The sequence below is a fragment of the Sardina pilchardus genome, chromosome 9 (genome assembly GCF_963854185.1).
Source record: "Sardina pilchardus chromosome 9, fSarPil1.1, whole genome shotgun sequence".
NCBI classification, from domain to species: Eukaryota; Metazoa; Chordata; class Actinopteri; order Clupeiformes; family Clupeidae; genus Sardina; species Sardina pilchardus.
In genome coordinates this window covers 13,900,450-13,915,493 of record NC_085002.1, presented here as the reverse complement: position 1 = coordinate 13,915,493, position 15,044 = coordinate 13,900,450, and the positions used below count along the sequence as shown (strand labels likewise).

The window sequence follows — 15,044 nt, the reverse complement described above, 5'->3', positions numbered from 1 at the left end:
GTTTAATTGACAGGAATACCTGTCATTATGCCTCATTTTCTCCCTTGTAACAGATGGTCCGGAGGGGCTTCACAGAATGAGTCTATAAATGCCCCTGAGGGGGGCAAATCAGCTACAGCGCGGGGTGAAATGTGTCCCAGAGGGTGTGTGCTTGTCCCTTGCAGCGTGGGTGTCGGCAGTGCTGAACGTGTCTCTCGACTCGCACATCTCCCATGCTGATAACCTCATTAAGACATTTTTACACCACAGAAGAAAAGACATTTCACTGTGTATCCATTTATGTCGCTCGAGACAGATGCTGCCATGTGACGTGTCGGTGCTTCCTGTGTTCACGTTGTATTTGTATGTTCACATCAACATGCCAGTGCTCTATCTACTATTTCCTTTCTGCTCCAAGACAGAGCATGCACAGACTTTTCTGGATATGCAGCAACTGCACAACTGTTTTTTGCAAGCATGGCTGCTCAAAGAGCCTGGAGTGTCTGTGGGGAAACTGCTCATGTCCACTTGCAGCAGGCAAGTGCAGTTCGTATCAGAGGCAAAGGTGGCAGCATGTGCCAGGAGCGCTTGAATACTGAGTGCAATTGACAGCATTCTGGGCAACAGACAGTGTCTGAGAGTTCAGGAGAGAAGGGCTGTTGATATCAGATGTGAACACTTTGAAATTGGTGCCTTCCCCTGCCTTATCAGCACACTCTCTCTCTCTCTCTCTCTCTCTCTCTCTCTCTCTCTCTCTCTCTCTCTCTCTCCTTGTCAGGACCCCTTGCTTTCATCTCAAACATGCTGCTCTGCCTCTTTCTCCTCAAGATGTGTCTGTGCCATTGCACTAGTCCATCACTCTAAGTGGAGCTGACATCACTGGTGTTGTGATCACTTTGGGCACACAGGCCAATTCTCATTGGCAGGTCACGCAGTAAACTTCCCTACATGTTTTTTTTTTGTTGTCAGCTCAGCAGTAGTGTGGTGTGGAGCAGTCTTGCATCTGCAGAATAAATAAATAAATAAATAAATAAATAAATAAATAATAATAGTAATAATAGTAATTCAAAACCTTATAGTCAAAGTAGAAATATTTACCTACAAAAGAATCATCTGTTAAAAAATGAGTTAAAAAAAAAATAAAAAATGTTTTGCTGTCAGTATATCTGATAGTCTAGAAAAGGATTTCACACTTCACCTGATACTAAATTGTCAATGTGGGCGAAATTAGAATTGTAAATTGGAGAGTCATGGTAGTAGTTTGGACTCTTTAGGCCTCTAAATTCAAAAGATAAGAATAACAGAGGACTGTTACAATCTCTCTGATTCCTAATTCCAATTAGACAGTTTAGGAAATGATAGCCCAGCCTTTGATTACAGCCTGTTCACATGAACTCGGTGTGGGCCTATTTATTTCGCCTGTATATTATGTTATTTATCTAAACACATGATTAAATCTGTTACCGCGTAGAAAAATAAACAAACTAGTTTGTCATGTAAATTATTTTCTATCGACTGCGCGGTGAATATGTTTGCGTCCTCTTTCGCAATATAAGAGCAAAGTCTCTTAAGTCGATTCCTGAGCTAATTGGGGAACGTGTTAATACCAAGTAGTGGGCCGGGGTTACAGCAATAGGATCAATGTTTATTGTGTGGACGAGCCGGTAATTGGGCTTGAATAAACTCAAATTAGAGTTGGGAGATTTACATATGAGAGGAATTAGTGGGACTGGTTTAAACCCTTCCACTGAGAAGCTGCAGGTGTGTAGACTAACGGGATTCGAGAGACTCACCGTCAGCTCACTACATGCTTATGTTGTTAAAATTAGCAAAATTGCGCATTTTATTTCAAAATATTCTATTCTAGTGTTAGCGAAAATATGTCGCAACTCGTAACGCAAAATGTATGTGTATGTAGTATAAAATATGCTATGCATTTATCTTAACACGAGAAGGAACGCGGCTGAGTTTAGTCTACATTTTCTTTTCTACTTTTAAAATAATGAAACAAACGTGCCAATTTATAATTTAGGCTACAGACTACAAATCACACAAAAATAATGTAAAGTAATCAAAACTCATAAGAACTGAAGGCAAGTAATTGAAACCAATGAGAAGACTACAATATTATTAACCTAAAAGTGTTTTGATGTTTAATGTTGTACATCTCAGGTAAAACGGCCGGCAAACAAATGTATTCAAGCTGGTGCTTACAAAAAGCAAAGAGTGGGACTGGTCATTGTAGCAAGCCCACTAAAACTCTAGATTCCAACAAACTTTTTTATATCGGTGCAAAAAAGGCTCCTTTTCATTTCTGGGTACCTCTGGCCAGGCTAAGTCTTTTCTTTCCTCCTTTAATCCGGCCTTTTCTCTGAGAAAACACAAAACCAGGTTCCACGCAGTGCTTTAGTGGCTAAAAGTGAAAGAGCTGCTTTTTTGGAAGCTCAGCACTGAAGCGCTCGGGAGAATTGCTCTCTCTCTCTCTCTCTCTCTCTCTCTCTCTCTCTCTCTCTCTCTGAATGGCTGAAGGAGGAAAAACGTTTAATAGGATCCAAGGGAGGTTCTGCAATCTGCTCCTTAAACAGGTGGAAATGGGACTTATTCAATTATACAAATAGTAAGTATAAACCAGCATGGAATAGCTATTTTCATCCACAAGGATTAACGTGCAATGAAAACTGAATTCAGATGAATTGAGGTGTACTTGAATCATACTGTTCGGACTAAATTATGCCCCAATAGAAACATGTCACGGAAAGGACTACAGCTCATACTGGCGAAAACATATGGTGAATAGCCTAATAATAAAATAGTACACGAATCATGCCCCATTAATCATCCAAAACGAATATACTTGCACTATTTATATATAGTCAATTTCCACGTGTTGATCTGCTGCAACATAAGGAACCGCGCGTAAAAGACAGATATGGAGACGAAGACATAAATAATATTCTGTAATAACTGTCATACAGAGCACCCCCTCCCTACACACACACACACACACACACACACACACACACACACACACACGTTCAGGCACACACCCCGTGGGCGCATATAAATGGGCGGTAGGGGAAGAAACTGGTGATGGCGTCGCCTTGTCCCCCTGATCCGAGGAAGCCCATGTGATGTCAGATAAATACTAAAGACAGTGATGATCTGAGGCTGATGAGGATGTCTGCTTGTAAAATGTGACAGTGCGGTCACGCAACTCTCCCTGAATACATCTGCTGTCGCTCCGAAAAAAAGGTAAACTACAACACTGACCGGGACGCACATTTGCCATTCCGTTTTTCTGAGGTGTTGAATAGGGATGAACTTAGAGGGGGATTTCTCTTTTTCTTTTCCTAACGAGCTCTGTAATGTCCTGTTAATTTTGTGTGTACTAGTTAATGAGCATTAATCTGCTACCCCTGGTCGCTATTGTTCGGGGGATGGCCATTTGAATGCAAATGGGTGACATTGTAAACGCAAGGTGCTTATTAAACTGATGTGTGTCCTGGCTTTTCTGAAATTCAGGAGGCGAGGACTGGGCGGCCGGCTGCTCGATCGCTGCTCACACCAAGTTGGACTAAAAATGGCAAGCTCTCTTCCTCTCGAAACGGTCATGGCCTGTCCGGGACTAGACAGCAGGACAGGGGCCACTGCTGCACCGAAGGCCCTGGCTTTCTCCATCGACAGGATCATGTCCAAGACTTCGGAACCAAAGGGCTCGTCGGGCGACCGCCGAGGACTGGATGTCTCCGAGGGCAAAAAGATGGTCGGCCTTTGCTCTCCCATACCCTGCATGATTCCCATCCAGCATTTCGGCTACGACCTGCAAGCCAAGGCGCTAATGAACTACTCCGAGTTGTGGAAAGCTAATTTTCGGGGCACGCTATGCACTTCTGCCGGAATGTGCAAAGCCAACTGCGGGATGTGCGGCAAAACAGACTCGGGGTTCAAGCACTCCTTGCTCCCGGGTGCCAGAGTGATCAAACCCCAAGTCATTCACCAAGCCGTGGCGATGCCAACGAACGGTTCTTTGTACTATTTCAATTATTTGGACTCTGCATATCACCAGTCAGATTTGCTAAGCGGACATTTGTTCTCATCTGCCTTGGCTAACTCACAGGCGCAAGCTTCCCTTAGCGCACACCACAAACTTCTGCTGTTGGAGAATGCAAAGCTGGCTAGCACAACTGCGGACAAATTCCCGACACCGCAGTACCCACATAAAGAGCACCTTCCGGGACAACTGGACCAGATTGTGAAAGAGAACCACACCTTGGTGTCGGAGAAAAACGGAGCGAAAGCGCACAATAAAGCCAATAATTGCGCAGCGGACGGGAAACCCAAAAACTTCACTTGTGAAGTATGCGGAAAGGTATGTACGATTAACTGTTTTTACTTTCGTTGACCAACAACATTAACAGTACAAATAACCAATGTCGAAATATTAATTTATATTTCGTTACTGATTTAGCAGTGATTGCTAATTTGGACAAAATGTTTAAAAGCAAGAACACCAAGGTGTCACATGATAGCATATTTGCAGTGCACAGCATAGCTGAACATTCGTTTCTATTTTGTTCACAGGTGTTTAATGCCCACTATAACCTCACGCGTCACATGCCGGTACACACGGGTGCACGGCCGTTTGTGTGCAAAGTGTGTGGAAAGGGATTCCGCCAGGCGAGCACATTATGCAGACACAAAATCATCCACACGCAGGTGAGTGAGGAAAACTATATCATTTTCACTGAAATCAAATCCTTTTAGAGCTATCTACTATATTCACTTGTGTCTGCCTTCAAAATTAAAAGACATTCCCCCATTATCTTTTTCTAAAGGAGAAACCACACAAGTGCAACCAATGTGGGAAAGCGTTCAACAGAAGCTCAACCTTAAACACTCACGTCCGAATCCACGCAGGATACAAACCTTTTGTCTGTGAATTCTGTGGCAAAGGTTTTCACCAAAAAGGTAAATACATTGAACAATTCGCCATTTTACTAAAAATGAAATGAGATGGTAAATTGTGAAAATATGCTTGAGAGGAAACAACACTCTCACTAAAACAAGCTACTACGTTGACACTGAAGCAAGACACAAAATATATAATGGCAATAATAATAAGCTATAGAGAACTGCAGTAGGCTAACCTAATAAATAATACGAGCCTCATCCACCCTTTCATTTAGTTTGCCTGTTGCTTAAAAGTCGCTTAAAAACAAATGAAGTGGGTAGAGTTGCCTTTTCTGCCATGCACAAGCTGGTTACATCAGTGTAAATGGGAGCTGTCATTTTACACTAACTACCTCTCCCCTTCAGATTTTTGTCAATTCCCTATGGGTCAAGGGACAGACCTTTCACGGTTTTTTAATCCGACAGTTTTCGGCTGTTTTGCGGTTGATCTTTACAAAGTTTGACAACTTCTTGACTTCAACATGCAAAATGCTGATTAATGAAGGCTGGGGGATGAAAGTCTTTTGTCTGGCGCTACCTAATTGTGACCCGTCGACCTCGTGGAGAGTGAAGAATTCTAACATCATTTTGTTGCTTTAATGTGCGTCATGTTTACATTGTTCCACAATTTTCGTTGATAGGAAACTACAAAAACCACAAGCTGACGCACAGCGGAGAGAAGCAGTTCAAGTGCTCCATCTGTAACAAGGCCTTTCACCAAGTCTACAACCTTACTTTCCATATGCATACCCACAACGACAAGAAACCCTTCACCTGCGGCACGTGTGGCAAAGGCTTCTGCCGGAACTTTGACTTGAAAAAGCACATAAGGAAATTGCACGATAATAATGTGATAATTGCGGGAAACGATTCTTCCAGAGGACTCCCAAGCTGAGGCCCATTCAAGGCCGCGGATGGACTGATGAACAGATATATTTCTTTCAATTTGTTGTAAATAGACTACTCTTCTCATACGATTACACAAAATATCCTACACTGCTGTAATATGACATTTCCGGGCATTTTTTTTAAAAAAAATTGAATAGCAGTTCGATGATCCTTTGACTTAGGCCTAATTGTATATAACTATATTAATAAAATGTTATTTAAAAGTGTTTACCTGAACGAAGTTTTATGCATCAAAGCTGGAAATATAGCTATTTGAATGTCAGACAATTTATACATTTGTGTGCGTATAATTCCTGTTGGGTCATTTGTTGGCATCTATAACTATGAAATTGTTTAAAATAAATTACAAAAGAATACGTAAAAAATAAGTTGATAATGCAATTTTCAACATCAGCCAAATCCATGTTGAGACGAAGGGGATACAAAAGAACATTGTGTGATTACTCAATTATTAGGATAGGCCTACAGAACCTTCTTCTGGTGGTATAAATTAATATTATTGCTCAATTTTATTATTATTATTGTCGATTACAATTAGTAATATTATTGGTATTTGTAGTATAGACTACCAGACCTACTTTTATTATTCATAGCATTATATGCGGGGTGGAAATAACCCATCAGTGATCAAGTGTCAGAACAAATTATTGTTTGGGAATTAATCCTCATATTTTTTTTCTCTGACGATAAGAGAGGATAGATAATAAGTGTCTTGCTTTGGTTTGTGAACGAATATAAACTAGCATTATTTATGACCTATCTCTGGTCATATCATTTTGGAATTTTACGCCCATATTGACCATGCCGATATTCCATATTTTGTAATAGGCTACATTTTTTTCTCCTTCCATTGGACTATTATAGGCTATAGAAAATATACTTAATGTAATCTACACGTGACAGAATATAGCTGAAACGGTTAAAAAGAAGAATTACCTTCCAATATGACAACACACTTGACATCGTTTTAATGCCTCAAATTATCAGATAAAACATGGACTCTTCAAAGCCCATTACATTAATCAGCTAACGGGCCTCAGGGGAACTCTCAGCGCATCTACCCATCCTCATCAGTGCCCTGTGTCATAATAAAACCCTTGGACTAAATCAGCCACGTTTTCCCTCATCTGGTCCACTTTAATGTGGAATCAGGAATTCGCTGCACGTCTCCTGGAATAATATTATCTTTGACCGCCAACAGAAATTCTGATCTGAGACCAGAAACGTGTTCTCAAATGCCAGCCTCCCAATTAAGACGCATTTAGTAATTAAGCACCGCACGCTAGGACTGGGAAGAAGGCTAATGTCACCCATAGGATAGTCTATTCACCTTCTCCGAGAAGAAAATGAAAAAAGGGATTTAGATTCCATTATGTAGCCTAGATCTCTGCTTTTCATCACTGCTCTCATGGCTTAAGTATATGCAACACTTAGAACATGGAAAACCTATTTTCAATGTAGGCCTATTTTTTTCGTAACAGGTTATTAATATTTGCGTTGTCTAGCCAGATGTAAAAAATATTAAGTTATTTATCAGAGCCACTGTGTTGTCAATTTGCTGACAGACTGTGTTAAAATGCTACAGCTTTTAAATTCTGCATTTCATAGGCATGCGTGTCTTACAGCTGGCCAACAGAATGTTCATTAAATTTTTTTAACCGGCTTAAAATGTATATCTTTGAACACCTGTAGGCCCACAAATACCACGTAGATTTCACTTCTGACAAGCTGTGCACTTTCATGATTTTTCAGGAAAAAATGCATTTAATCAATGCCTACAACGACAAAAAAGGATTGGTGGTGGTGGTGGTGGTGGGGAGAATGAGGGGAAGATGTGGTCAATCAAATTCCAATACAAACATATCGGTCATCGCGACGTCTCTTATGCCTAATTAAACAATAAGCACGCAATTAAACTCATATCTCCCACCCACTGTCGAATTGTCCACGACCGTTGTCCCATCTAATGCAAGTCCGATGGAAAAATCACGCTGAACTTTTTATTTTGTTTTAGAACTGACACTGTGTGTGTGTGTGTGTGTGTGTGTGTGTGTGTGTGTGTGTGTGTGTGTGTGTAAAAGCCTTCTTGTTCAACGGCGAAGAAAGGAGAGTAGGGAAGTAAACAACCTAAAGGCAGACTCGTTGGCCTTTTCTCTGCACTTACCTCTTCAACATCTGAGCAACCAGCTTTGCTTCTAGAAACATGTTAATTGACAACGGAGCTCATTACGGCATGCACATGCAGAGAGAGATTACAGGCACAAGAGCGCATTAATGAACTGTCAACAACTGAGAGCATGTACGAGCCCGGGATCACCCAAAACGGAGGCATTTATAAACGACAAAAGCCCCGGCCGAGACGGGCTGAAAAGGAGACCCAGACTTTTGTTTGGTCAACTCAATTGATTGTAAATGGAAGATTAACATGGCCAGCGACATCATTTTTTAAGAGGCGATGGAGAAAGCGTCCAATTAAGTCCACCAAATGTTAACTACATCGCTTTCCCCCTTTTTCAACCCAAATGAAATTCTAATTAAACCGTCCTTCGCGATTTGGAAAGCAATTTCTCTCCCGGCTGGAGGAGAGTGGCCTAGTTGTGTTACTCGTTAGGAGAAGCGTTAGTTCTTGGCACAAAGAGCTCGAAAGGCACATTGTAAAACGCCAAGGGGAAGTTAATGAGCATCAGCCGAGGTCCTTGGATCTATTCCTGGGGAATGGTGGTGAAAGGGTAGGATCTAGCCAGCCGACAGCATGGTGTTCCAAAGCATGTCTTTATATTCAAAATGCTCAAAAGGACAATCGTCAGTGTCTTTGACAAAATGTATAGAGACAATATTAGGCTACGCGGTATAATAATACATTCAAACTGCCCAGTGATTGGACAATTCAATACACCGATTAATTGTCCACTGAAACAAAATTGCGCAATTGAGAATATTAAAATGACCTACTTGGGATTTAAGGTAAAATAGTAAAATTGCTCAAAACATTTTGTGGACATTTTTGCTTATGGTAGTTGGCACATGGGTGTGACAGAACAATACAGGCACATGTCCATAAGGCCTTCAGTCGCCCATCTCAAGGGCATGGTCCGAGAAGGTGCTTTATGGCTTACAGCTCTGTGGTGGGCATGGTGCAGGAGCTGAGCACAGGCTCGGCCCCACTGAATTCCCATCAATGTCAGACGCTCTTATGACCTCCATTCAGAGGAAGTCTTTGGAGCTCGGGGCCACAGAGCTGAAGGGGACCTTCTGTCCTCCTGTCCACTGCGTTAGCTGTAATATCTTAAGAGACGGGGCCTTGACCTCCAAACAATCTGATCCACATTTCATAGGCTTAACATTCTGTCCAGTTGACTGCCAACACATTCAAAACTCATTAAGGGGTAAAAAAAAAATAAAAAATCAAAACAAATAAATAAAAGCTATACACTTAGCCTGTCTGACATCTATGGCAAATTAATACACCTGTAAACTGAATTAATTAAAAAGAGAGCAAAGGTTTATTTATCAAAGGTCAGAGGGTTTTGTTTTTTGTCAATATAGGATTTGTGTCCATATCTATTGTCCAGCGGGATTGCTAATTCTGGGATGTCCGGTGCTAATCCTTTTGACCCAGGATGCCCCTCCAAAGAGTCTTCTACTGCTGCCTTCAGTCCCTATCTGGGCTTATTTAGGAGACAGATCCAAAGGCTGGTTTGTTAAAGCAACACTAAGACCTGGTGGGTGGGGGTGGATTTCATTAGTTTGTGTCTCAATCTTAAACTAATTAATTTATAACAATCTATTACAATGTCACAATAGGATGCATTGCATAAAAAAAGATTGTCACTGATACCCACACACACACACCATCCCAATTAATTTGTGAGGGTGATATTAGCAATGAGCTTGGGAAAAGGGGGAGACAATAACCACAATATTGAAACACAAATCATTACAATGTAGGATGAAGTCTAATTTCTGGGGGACAAAAACACTACAGGAGCTCTTGAACTATCAGCATCAGTCCAATAGCATCAAGTGGTGAGAATTCCCTGACTAGCTCATGTCCAAAAAAAAAGCCGTTTCTGTTTAAGTGCACTACAACAGGGCATGCGACAAAAGGTTTAGTTCTAAGAACTACTTATAAGAAAACCATTAAGTGGCAATGAATGTGTTGGCACATACAAAAAGTATGATTAAAAAAAAAATGTTAGTTAAAATAAAAAACACAGCTTTAATGATGTGTTCTTATGACTGAAATGGTTCACAATATCTTTGTGAAGCGCACAATTTTTCGTGCACGCTCATATTCAATTCCCTACTTCTCATTTCTGTCCATTTGCTGGAGAGATGTGGCCCATGTTAAAGGGCTGCTTTCAGCTAATCCCGCCAGACTGGAGGAGGCTGGGATTAAGACCAGGTGTCTGCGCGTCGTGCCCGAGCATTCTCCGCGTCTGGCACTACTCGGGGGGGTGGGGGGGGGGGGGGGGGGGGGGGGTGGGGGGCAGAGGTCCTCGAGTGTATGTGCCACCACCACCACGGCAGGGAATGTGGTGGTGGTGTCTTTGCCTAATCCACCTCAGGGCCTCTGCCATTAGAATACATAATGCAGAGCTAGTCATTTGGAAAGGCTCCAGATCGTGCTCTTCAAAACCCTTTTAGATAACTCCCCCACCCTAACCCACCCACCCGCCCATTGCGCCCTTCTCCCAGCCCTACTTACCCCACCCCCACCCCCAAACTGAACTCCAGCCCCAACCAACACCCTGCCACTAGCCCTGGCAGATCCCCCCTCCTCGCCCCTCCACCCAACCCCGCGACTGGTGCCTAACCTGCAGGGCACGCACGGGTCCCAGCTGAGGAGCAAGGGCAGCTGCCAACCGGCGCCACTTCAACCCCGGCCATCCGGATGATCGCGTTTGTCAAGCCGCCACTCTGCGTCACCCCGCGCCAGTTTGATCATCGCAATTAGGTTGGATCAGTGATGCCATCTCTGAGAGGGGAAAGAGAGACAGAGCAAGAGAGAGAGAGAAAGAGAGAGAGAGAGAGAGAGATGGGCTGGAGTGGCTGTGAAACAGCAGGTGGAGGTGGATGCTCCTTCCCACTGCAGAGAGCCTGTATCATCACTTCACATGAACACCAGCACTGATGCCATGACCCCTGTGACCTTGTTGATCATCTCACTGACACTGTAGTGACTTTGTAGTAGAACATACCTATAGATAGACATGCAGACTAAAATAGACTATAAATAAGAGTGAACACAAATTAACATTAAGACACAAAATGTAATTCCATACACATAAAGTGTCAGAGTATATGTGGTATGTAGTATGGGCATCGGAATACAATTTGAACAAAATTTGAGAATTTACACTATAGAATAATATTCATTTCAGTATATGGCTTTTTTTCATAGTTTATAAAGCAGTTTCAAATAATCTAATTCTGTCTTTAAAAAAATGAGAACAGAGTGGCACCAATGTGGTTTGGTGAACGGGGGGACCATGAAGGGTAGCAGCAGGAGGGAGTGAGGGGGAGAAAAGTGGCTCATTTTCCACACTTTCAATGGAGATTTATGAACATATGGTGACTGGCTGACCCGGGGCTACTCTTCACTGAAGAGACAATAAAATAGCAATTACTGTGAACAGCGAAAGTGCTCGTGGACGCTTTGTGCGGTAATGCAGCCATGACCTCATTGTTGCCAAGTGCTCAGGTATAAAGAGTGGACATTCCGGGATGCTTGTTTCAGTAATAAAGACATGGACATTTAAGCCCCCTCTCAACTGTTCCCTTTCATGTGGGAGCACTGTGTTGAGAGCAAGATGAAAAAAAACTTATTGTGTGGTAACGACAAAAGGGAAAAAGAAAACTTCTGCTATAAAGAAAGTTCTGCTACAAACACAAAAAAATGTAGAAATTGGGCATATTGAAAAGTAAAACAAAAAGTCCCATTAAAGTGATGTATAACATTTCATTTATTGCAATACTATTTTTATTCACATTATTTTCTCCATGCACGTCAACAAGAATAAGATATAACAGCAGCTCCTTACCCATTTTAAAGAGTTCAAACTACAGAGTACCAGATAAGAACACTAGAACATGTTAAAACAGCTTGGCCTCAAGTGTTTAAACAGCTTAATTGGAAACCCAAAAAGTCTAAAATTGAAAGTCACAGACTGGATCTACTGGACAGTATACATATATACACACACACACACACACACACACACACACACACACACGCACACACACCTCTGTGATCTAATTTGACAAAATTCAGCTTCTTTAGTGTAATATGTGGTGCAGGTTTCTCTATCTGTTTTTTAATGAGATCTTTGCTCCCTCTAGTGGCAAATGTGAGACTGTGCTGCAGTGAAAGCCATTTGTTTAAGCCAGATGGAAATATATTAATAAATACAATCAAATATCTTCCTTGATAAAATACAAAAATCTATTTAGTATAAAAAATCTTTATAGATATAACAATTCTTCTTTGGCATCCTCATTAAAATGTCTGTGCCATTTTAAAAACATATGCATCCATATGCCATAGGTCTTATTTTTATACAAGATTGAATAAAATAAACACATGGGCTATCTGAATTATTTGTCATACAGCATGGGGTTTTCTAGGACGAGGGGGAAGCCCTCGGTCTTGTGTGTCTCGAGGTACACCTGCCTTCTCCTGCCTTCGCCGACCAGGTGACCGGGCCCTGCGCTGACTAGGAGCTGGACCTCTGCCCAGGAGAAAGGGTTCCCATTCTGGAAGATTCTCTTCCACAGATGCCCAGTAACAAGTCTGGAAAAAAATCACCATGTTGTGTCACTACCAAGGGTTATTGAGAGATTAGAGCTGAGGTTCAGACATAGCACTCCTCAAAACTAATAGGCAAGTGGCACAAAGAAACACCGGCATCAGATGAATATGTTTTCTGATATGAAAAGTGGAAATAAGACAATGAAGGCCTACTTTATACAGCCAAATCAAACTACAATGGACAACTTTATGCTATATCATATTCCCATAGAAAAAAATAAAATAAAAATAAAGGTGGACATATTTCCAAAATATGATTGCTGAAGCTTAATAATAAATTGCATTTGATCTTTATAAAATAACAAACTGACACCTTTTTCATCATTGTACAATGTGCACTATATCGTGACTATCCGTGACTACAATACAATTTCTTTATGTCGTGACACATTTGACAGTATGTGGGTGCGTGTGGGCTCTCCTAGATTCCTGGAATTAGATATCAATGGCACAGCATAATGAGCACAACCAAACTAGAAAGTTATTACCTCAAGGGTGAGTACATCTGGATGTAATGGTTGCTTCGTTCTCAGTTTATCTTCCAAAGTTTTAAGGTCCTACCAGGTGAAACAGGGGATGCATCATTAATTGGTTCAACATGTTCTGAGTTGGAGGCACAATACCACCTCGCCTAATTAGTCTATTTTTAAGACAGCCTTTACCTATAGGCCTACTCTACAAACTACAAACACAGCATACATGACAGGATCAAAATCATTCTGCTCATAAGGGTATTTTTAAAACGAAAAAAAAAAAAAAAACAGCCAGAATATGCACAATGAATGATTTACATTTAGAGCATTCAATATTTAGAATTAAGTAAAAATGAGAATTTACAAGATGGGACGAAATAGATACAACATAAAATAGCCTGCAACTAATGCAATTAGTAAGACACTGAAAATAGTAGCAGTAGAATGAAAAACTAAACATTTGAAGAAATAGGCTACAAGATAAAAGTGAATCAACTAAGCTCTCATATACAGGTATGTTTTCATTCATTCATTCATTTAATTCAATTTTAAAAATATGTTTACAGAATTTCCCTGTTTCATGTAGCCTAGGCCTACAGTCATGGTGGACCACACAGGCTTGAGAAAAGGTCACAGAGGTGACGAGTAGTAGCCTACCCCCAACAGTTGAGTATTTCTTTCCTGCGCAGCCTTGGACATCATGGTTTGTTGTTTCTTCTTGACTTTCTGATGTTGATATTGAATCTCCATTTGTTCCAGCAACTCCGCCCTTTTCCCTAATCTAACAATGTCACAATGTATGAGATCAATTCTTACAGCAAACCAAAACGCAATGTAGTTTGATCTAACGTGGATTTTATTGTCCCTCGTTAAAGTTGTAAAGCATGCAAGTAGACTACATCAATACAATGTACAATGTAGCAGCTACAACAATAATACAATGTAACGTTTAAAGAGCTACACAAATAAAATGTAAACAGTCTTGGCTAACCTGACACGTTTCATTTCAAATAGTAAACGATCAGTCGTGATTAGCCTGTTAAACCCATGTTAGCTGTCTTTTAGTCCCAAGGTTCGAAAAATAGACAGACACACAGTTAATGTAGCCTTCCCAGTTGAGAGGTGTAGTAGGCTGTCTCCAGTAATGTTAGCTAACAACGTTAGTAGCCTGCAGTAGCCTAAGGATACAGCCTACACCATCACTTTACTTCGTCATTCTTGAGAGTCAACTACTCACATATTCTCGTGTTTCTTGCTTAGCTCAGATTCGTCGTACATGGTTCGATTGATGTACGAACAGTAGGTCACACAATCTCCACAAAGTTTAGTCCAACGTCAAACTGCCCCGGTCTACTTCTGATAGCTAACTAGCCAGCAAGCTTGGTTTAGCGTGATGCTGTGTTCTCGGTAGGCTGGTATCTGTCCCTCCTTCCGAGTTTGGAATCATGGTAGATCCTATCTGGAAGATAGGATAGGACTGTTATGCCAATATGCTTACCTTGGCTATTATATGTTAGATAGATTCACATTAACATGTGACTCAGAAAATAAAATGACAAAATAATTAATGATAAAAGATTATACAGGCCTTTTTGGCATAGCCTAGGCTACTGGGAAATGTAGGCCTATAGCCTAGGCCTACATCAAAAAGAGTAGAGTTAAACAGCATACTTCTAAACAAACTTTTATAATTAAACCAATTTAATTATAAAGATTTTTTGAAACTATAAACTTTTGTGTGGTTTGGGCCAGCCAGCACCTCACTCTTCACTTGGTTCAAGGCACTATCGTCATCACTATCACTATCACTATCACTATCATAGCACCATGCACTGACCATCCTTTTATCTTGAATTCAATGAGTTTGATCAAACTTAAACCAATCAAACTGAATTCAAATGAACAAAGGCTCTAAAAAGGTC

The 15,044-nt window shown here is 41.1% G+C and overlaps 1 protein-coding gene and 1 long non-coding RNA gene across 2 annotated transcripts; one reads left to right on the top strand and one right to left on the bottom strand.

Annotated features, from left to right (window-relative positions):
* The first annotated feature begins 3,540 nt into the window (after positions 1 to 3,540).
* fezf2 (FEZ family zinc finger 2) lies at positions 3,541 to 5,824 on the top strand. Its single transcript, XM_062545594.1, has 4 exons — positions 3,541 to 4,348; positions 4,561 to 4,695; positions 4,815 to 4,947; positions 5,571 to 5,824. The coding sequence occupies exons 1-4, from the start codon at positions 3,560 to 3,562 to the stop codon at positions 5,822 to 5,824; spliced, it is 1,311 nt and encodes a 436-aa protein (XP_062401578.1). The 5' UTR covers positions 3,541 to 3,559.
* Positions 5,825 to 11,800: 5,976 nt separating this feature from the next.
* On the bottom strand, positions 11,801 to 14,517 carry LOC134092290 (uncharacterized). The gene is made up of 4 exons (XR_009940191.1): positions 14,360 to 14,517; positions 13,780 to 13,903; positions 13,138 to 13,206; positions 11,801 to 12,631 (listed from the first exon to the last, which is right to left on the bottom strand). It is a non-coding gene; the product is annotated as an uncharacterized LOC134092290 (long non-coding RNA).
* Between the last annotated feature and the right edge of the window lie 527 nt (positions 14,518 to 15,044).

Bases quoted from the DNA above. Each gene is read 5' to 3' on its own strand.
- fezf2 (XM_062545594.1), top strand. From the start codon at position 3,560: ATGGCAAGCTCTCTTCCTCTCGAAACGGTCATGGCCTGTCCGGGACTA. The intron at 4,349-4,560 runs GTATGTACGATT...TTTTGTTCACAG, and splicing joins CTTGTGAAGTATGCGGAAAG to GTGTTTAATGCCCACTATAA. The intron at 4,948-5,570 runs GTAAATACATTG...TTTCGTTGATAG, and splicing joins CAAAGGTTTTCACCAAAAAG to GAAACTACAAAAACCACAAG.